This window comes from Phycodurus eques, chromosome 8 (assembly GCF_024500275.1).
Source record: "Phycodurus eques isolate BA_2022a chromosome 8, UOR_Pequ_1.1, whole genome shotgun sequence".
NCBI classification, from domain to species: Eukaryota; Metazoa; Chordata; class Actinopteri; order Syngnathiformes; family Syngnathidae; genus Phycodurus; species Phycodurus eques.
In genome coordinates, this window is record NC_084532.1 from 12,120,062 (window position 1) to 12,127,596 (window position 7,535).

A 7,535-nucleotide genomic window follows, 5' to 3' on the forward strand; every position below is an offset into this window, starting at 1 on the left:
AATACATGAAAAACGTCACTGTCATTCATACACTTTTAAACGCTGCAATCATACCTTTCAACCGTTTCACTTATAGGAGGCGCTAGATCAGTGGTGCCAAGTGAATGAATGGCCCATGGGCCATGAGTGGCCCGTGGGGATAGAGAACACGAACTGCATTCTTTTTTTTTTTCCAACAAAAGTAATTTATTGCTAATTTTGTCCACTGGAGGGCGCACTGACGACGATTTAAATGATATTCTGGAATAGGCTGTTGGGATTTAACGCCTGATAGTGATACACATATGAAGGCTAAAAGATGCCAAGTTTCAGGAGCAATAAAATGCAACCTTTGCACTATACACTATGTGAAAACGAATACCAGAATTATTGCGAGATAGTCAACAGTTTGATTGAAGAAAGGTTTGTTTGAGGCAACGTTTTTTTTAATTGCACTGCCACAACTTGTATACATTTTCAAGGCAGAGTGACATCCAACCTTTCTGAAAAGATTATGCAAATTTAAAATAATTCCTAGCTCTAAAGTTTTATAATAGGATAATGTATACAGAGCCATTGTGATGTGTAAGTGGCACGTGTAAATGAGAAATGATTCATGAAATTGTTGAACTCAATTTTGTTCAGAAATTCCTGCAACACAATAAATGTGAATACAAATCCATTGAAAGGTGATTGATTTTCTTATTAAGGCCACGAATATAGTGGTCCGGCCCACTTGAGATTCAATGAAATTGGGGTGAACGTGGCCCCTGCTGTCGACCTCCCCGCTAGTCCCGCCTCCGGACTGGGGCCGCTTTTACGCACAGAGCTGCTCGGCTCAGTGTGGACCTGAAGAGATGGTGCGCACACGGCCGCCTTTTGTGATTCTTCTCCGCTTCTTAGCCCGTCCGAAAGGATGACTTCGGACAAGTGTGACTTTCTTGAGGGCTCGCAAAGCACAATAGGGGACATGCTGACGTCCAATGTTTCCAAGTCGGCGGGAGAAGAAAACGCCACCGGGACTGACGCCGGTTGCGGTTACGTGTCGGTCGTCTTCCCCATCACCATGATGGCCACGGGCATGGTGGGCAACTCTCTGGCGCTCGTCCTGGTCTACACCTCCTACAGGAGAAAGGAGAATAGAAGGAAGAAGTCCTTCTTGCTTTGCATTGGGTCTTTAGCGTTGACGGACCTGTTCGGCCAGCTCCTGACGAGTCCGATAGTGATCTCGGTTTATCGGGCCGACCTGAGATGGGAGCGCATCGACTCGTCGGGCAACCTGTGCGCCTTCTTTGGCGTGTGCATGACCACCTTCGGTCTGTGCGCGCTCTTCATGGCCAGCGCCATGGCCATCGAGAGAGCCACGGCCATCACCAACCCGCACTGGTACTCCAACCACATGAAGACCAGCGTGACCAAGCAGACTTTGGTGGTCATCTGGTGCCTGGTGTTGCTCTTCGCCCTCCTGCCCGTAGCGGGGGTGGGCAAGTACACGCGTCAGTGGCCCGGCACCTGGTGCTTTATCAGCACCGGGGACAGAGAAGTGCCCGGCAACATCTTTTTCTCCTTCACTTTTGCCTTACTGGGGATTTTCTCGCTGCTCGTCACGGTGTCCTGCAACGTGGTCACCATCCGCGGCCTGATCATTCGCTGTAAGACCAAGTCGGGTACGTCTCAGGCCTCCAAACACTGGGAAAGACTCACCACGGAGACTGTCATTCAACTCATGGGGATTATGTGCGTCCTGCTTGTGTGCTGGTCTCCTCTACTGGTATGTTTCTATCCCTACTCCCTTTGCGGTATACTGGCCTATGTTAACCACATTCAGTGGATATCAAAAAAAAAAGTCTGCACACCCCAGTTCAAATGGCTCGTTTCTGTGGGATACAAAATGAGACAATGATAAATTATTTCAAACATTTTTTCAAACATGAATGTGACCTGTAACATCCATCCATCCATTTTCTGAGCGGCTTCTCCTCACTAGGGTCGCGGGCGTGCTGGAGCCTGTCCCAGCTGTCATCGGGCAGGAGGCGGGGTACACCCTAAACTGGTTGCCAGCCAATCGCAGGGCACATACAAACAAACAACCATTCGCACTCACATTCATACCTACGGGCAATTTAGAGTCTCCATTTAATGCATGTTTTTGGGATGTGGGAGGAAACCCGAGTGCCCGGAGAAAACCCACGCAGGCACGGGGAGAACATGCAAACTCCACACAGGCGGGGCCGGGGATTGAACCCGGGTCCTCTGAACTGTGAGGCTGACGCTCTAACCAGTCGGCCACCGTGCCGCCGACCTGTAACATATGCAACTCAATAAAAAAAAAAAAATAATCGAAATCTTTGGGGTGCGGGATGGAATTATTTATGGCTCTGTAGAAAGGAAATGAAAATTTGCCACAAACACATACGATGGAGGTGGCCATCGGAGTGGCCGAGTTTCAGGGGCGGATGAACAGTTCCAAATACCAGTCAGTGTTAACAAAACAACCTTTTTAAATGAATTAGCTTGGTCTCATTTTTTTTTTATCTCACAAAAAGATGGCATTTGAACAGTGGTGTGTAGACTTTATATCCACTGTATTTGACACAAAACAGTATATTTACTGAAACCATGATTATTTTGTCTCATTTATTCACAATTACTCGTCAGTGTGACATGTAGACCTGTTTCGTTGAACACAAAGCTTTTATTCTGTCATATGCAGGTAAATGGCAACAGGTGGGTACACAGATTAATTGTACTTTCTGCCCTCTAGTGGAAGTGCCTGTCACTCTATGTTGCTGCCATAGATAGATGAACAAATATAGTAAATTGATTGTCGTAAATAAATATTTTTCACGAAAATAAATCAACAGCCGTATGTTCTCTCATGGCACACAAATCGACCTCATCACAGGGGTTGGGAATCACGCTATTGCAGCACTAAGAAGAGTCTAAAACAGTTCTGTTAATAGTTTGTCAGGTCACGATAAGAAAATTGTGCCTTTAAAACTAATTTGAAATCCATGGTTGTTGACAACCACTAAGTCTCCCACCAGGCAGCCTCCAGTTCTTTATGATATCGTATAATAAGTACAATATTAGAGTTCTTCAACAATCAGGTCCCAAGCAGCTGAAATTAAAATGTTGGAATGGATGGAAAGAAATCTATAAAGGAAAAATATCACAATCCACGTTGGAGAAACATAAACATTTTTGCCCATGTTGATATCAAAAGTACTGTCAACAACACATTTGAACGGTTGTTGCGAATATTTCAGTTTTGTGTCAGAGAGGTGCTATTAATTTGATGGTAGCTCACATATGTACTACTAAGAGCTGTTGTTAATACTTTGATCTTCACATGTAGCTGAAAGAAGTAATCAAAATAAAGGTCACCTCAAATGAACTGTAGTCATCTGGAGTCACTGCTAGATATAACTGCATGTCATCTACATAGCTATGATAGTCAACATTGAGGTTCTCAAGAATTTGACCCAAGGGTAGCATATACAGGCTGAACAGGAGGGGTCCAAGAACTGACCCTTGAGGGACCCCATAGGACATTGGCATGCACATGCAAACTCCACACAGGAAGGCCAGAGCCGAGATGGAGCCTGAACCTCGGAACTTGGAGGCAGAAGGGCTTACCACTGGACCTCCGTGCTGGTCAAAAATAATAGTAATAGTCGTAATTAACTAAAAATATATAGTTCCCCAGAATTGTGTGAGTGAATGTTTAGAGACAGTATTGCCAATTCTAATCGGAACTTCTCAACCTCACACAGCAGCTCGGTCTCTTTCCCTGCCAGAGAGATGACATTCCACGTCCCTAGAGCCAGTTTCTGTAGCCGGGGATCAGATCCCTGATCCAAACTGTGGACGTTTCAGCCCACTTCTAACTTGAGAAAACACTTTGACGTAAATTGCAGATGTTTTGTTGTTGCTTTGCCTGTACATAGTAGCCCACATTAGCCCTATTTTATCACAAGTAACTGTAAAACATGCATCTCTTGGGGTAAGTACTAATCTCGCTCACACACACACACACACACACACACACGCGGACACACACGCGCACACACACATACACAGCGCACACACACGAAAATAGCAGGATTTGGACATTTACATTTTCCATTTAGTTATTATTAGTTTATCGATGTTCATTCAAGTTAATTCAAGTTACTCACCATTTACTCAGTGCTTGAGTAGTTTTTTCACTGTGTAATTTTTACTCTTACTCAAGTATTTTTTTGGAGGACTACTGTTTACTTTTACTTGAGTCACATTATTGGCAAGTAACAGTCATCTTAATTGAGTAGAATATTTGGCGACACTACCCCCACCTCTGGACATTGGCCAATTAGAAATAAAATTCTAAAGATGTAAATAGTTATAAAAATCGAATACAGGCACTAAATTTAAAGTTCTGCAGCGTATATCCAACCTTTAGAAGTGTTTTGTTGTGAAGCAATTACATCATTGCTTTTCCGTTCATGATCTTGTGAGTGACGATTAAACTAAAAAGCACAATAAAAATGCATCACAATAAGAAAAACTGTTCATTATCACACATATCCATTAACGTGAATGCATTCCCATGATTATATGTACAAGTGATGCACTGTTTATTTACTCATGGTGCCGTGAGGTATAAACCGCTGTGACAATTCGCAAACAATTCAACAGACAGATATGGACACGCATGCACGCACGCACATAGAATTGTCGCTGTGTGTCTCTGGAGATGCTTTATCTCCTTTCAGCAGCACACTCACAAGAGCAGACACCACAATGTTCTGTTTGATCCCACACTAGCTGAAAAAGGTGTCCATTTCCGTATCTCAAATTAGAAACCTAATGGGCAATTATTGCACTCCACTGTGTGTACCATTAAAGGTGCTGAACATGTTCTTGTATATTCCCAGGCAAGCTGACAAGACAACTGCATGTGCTTTTTCTTAGTGTATCCCTCCTGTGTTTCTTCCCATTGCCAGGCGTTGAGCAGATGAATGGTGCCCTCCCACCCTCACGATTCCCGCTGAAACACTGCCCCTTGCTATCCATTAAGGGCCAATCCACTTAGCTGAGCTCTGTTTCAGGGGTCTGCTCCATGTGTTATGAGGACATGCATTGTCAGTTACACGTGTAATTGTACGACCAAAGACGTTTTTTGAAACCACTTGTCTGTGGTATCAGTGTTAGTAAAGTGGGGTCCTTGTTCTGTGACAGCTGCTCATTGTCGTCTTGGAGTGGCGTCAGTCACAACAGAAGACGCAGTAAATTCTACACTTTATACACTATTATAATTAAGCATTTCTTGTTCCAGTATGCATTTTGTATGGTCGCATTTTGGATTTGGATATTGCATCTGAATCCTGGGAGATGCTGACCCTCTTCTGAAATGTCAAATAAAAAAAAGAAACGACAAACATAATACGTTTAATACATCCCAGCATACACTCCCGGACAAAAGTATTGCAAGTTTGAGGCCAATTTCTTTATTTTTGTTATACACTGAAACATTTGCGGTCGACATCAATCGATGAATACGAGACAAGACAGGACCTGGTCATCTTTTATTTTCAGGTTTACATCTGGGTCTGATGGACAACATAAAATATGGTATTATTTGAAAGATAATGTCATATTTTTGGGGGAAGAAAAGTACTGCAGCATAAAGACTTAAAATAAAGAGAAGACTTAATATTTACTTGCAGTTCTTGTTCTGGCAAAAACAACAAGCCTGTGAGCCCGTGATATAACGAAACCTTTAAATTCTTCTTTTGTGATGGTCTACTGCATAGTTAAGATTGGCATTGAGAAACACCAAGTGGCTCATTTTTAAGGAGCTGATCTGGTTTCTTCTGTCGGAAATCATGTGCCCTGTTTTGGAGATTGCTGCAATGCAGAGTCTCCAGCATCACCAGCAACAGTTGCACGAGACACACTGGCACCTTCAGTAATATCAAATGCTTGTCTTTATTCTTCCTATTGCACGGACGAGTGCATTGTGCCTCTGCAGGTTGTTTGTAGAGCCGGCTCTATAAGAGTTTTTTTTTTCTTTTTTGCAGACTCTAAACTCTACGTTGGTATTATTAATCAAATTGAAAGATTTTACTCTTTTTCCCACTGTCACTCAGTTTGTTAAGTATTCCTATCCAGCACATTTGTGTTGTTTCTCCTTGCGGACATTTGCTCTTTCTATCTCCCTCCCTCCTTTGTGTGCTGTGTATTACTGCTCCCCCCTGCTCTGCGCAGACACAGAGACCACACATTTTGACCAACGACGGGCGACTTGTAGAAAGAAAGTGGGAGAGAAGGGGAGGAAATACAAGAGGCTCCCATTAGGAGCCGGCTCTCTGAAGTGATCGAGGAGAGCCGTTCAGTTCACCAAAAAATACCCGACGATAAAAGCAAAATGTTGGTCTCTTGAATTTCAACGTCAAACGCAAATGTTGTTGATCTGCAGGAAAAAACTAAAGTCCTCACAGTTCCAATTACTTTTGGAGGGGAGTGTCTGTTACTTATGTGATGTACAAGATCATCAGTGTGAATGGTTGTGTCTCAGCAGTTGCGCTATAATACAATGATGTATTCTATTATTCAATAAGATAGCATGGGTCTGAATGTATCCTAGCATTCTGATAAATAATAAATTAAGGATTTTTTAATAACCCTGCATTAGTTAGTGTTCAGGCTTGTTTCTCGGAATTCAAACTGAAAGGCGTGGAAATGTATTATTTCAGTTTGTTTATTATTAATACTACCCCGTGAGATGAATTTTTTGTCGTGATGAAGACTGAATGAGGTGGCTGTCTCCCTCCACAGGTGCTGATGCTGAGGATGATCTCCACTCAGGTGTCCTCTCATGAATGTAACTCCTCAGCAGAGAGCTCCCATCCCTCCTCTGTGCGAGACATCCAGTTGGACTGTAACTTCTTTCTGACCGCCATCCGCTTGGCCTCGCTCAACCAGATCCTGGACCCGTGGGTTTACCTGCTCCTCAGAGAGATTCTCCTTCGCAAGTTCTGCCTGGTGGCCAATGCCGTCACCAACTGCTCCATAGAGGATCAGAAGGAGACCCAAACGGCTCTGGATGCACTTAATAAGCAGAACAAAGAAAACCTCCAGAAACCCCAAAGTAGCAAAGGAGACTTTTGAACGAGAAGGATTATTATTATGATTATTATTATTTTTTTTGACACATTGAGTGGAGCTAGACGTGAAGTGGAGATCCTGCATGTGGAAACACATTTTCTTTTTAAAATGTGAATACATTCCATATCATCTCCTTATGCTATTTTTCAGTCATACCATTTCAAATAAGTGTGACTCGAGTCTAAACTGAAGTGATCCATCTCTTTTCTTCTTCTTTTTTTTTTTTTTTTTTTGTTATCATATTTTTACATTGCGATATAAACTATCTATTGTACAGGAATGTAACTATTTTTGATGGAAAAAAGTTGGGGAGGAAAATAGAATGCAAGATTATTTATAAATGATGACTGTCGTGGTAAATACTTTCCTGGCCAAACACTTACAATACTGCCTGTTGGATACCA

At 42.7% G+C, this 7,535-nt stretch overlaps 1 protein-coding gene across 1 annotated transcript; it reads left to right on the forward strand.

Annotated features, from left to right (window-relative positions):
• The first annotated feature begins 895 nt into the window (after positions 1–895).
• Positions 896–7,134, forward strand: ptger3 (prostaglandin E receptor 3 (subtype EP3)). Its single transcript, XM_061684177.1, has 2 exons — positions 896–1,750; positions 6,802–7,134. The coding sequence occupies exons 1-2, from the start codon at positions 896–898 to the stop codon at positions 7,132–7,134; spliced, it is 1,188 nt and encodes a 395-aa protein (XP_061540161.1).
• The last annotated feature ends 401 nt before the right edge of the window (positions 7,135–7,535 follow it).

What these genes read in the sequence shown, in the direction of transcription:
- ptger3 (XM_061684177.1), top strand. Translation starts at nt 896, where the DNA reads ATGACTTCGGACAAGTGTGACTTTCTTGAGGGCTCGCAAAGCACAATA. An exon ending in TGTGCTGGTCTCCTCTACTG is followed by an intron (nt 1,751 to 6,801) that starts GTATGTTTCTAT and finishes CTCCCTCCACAG; the next exon opens with GTGCTGATGCTGAGGATGAT.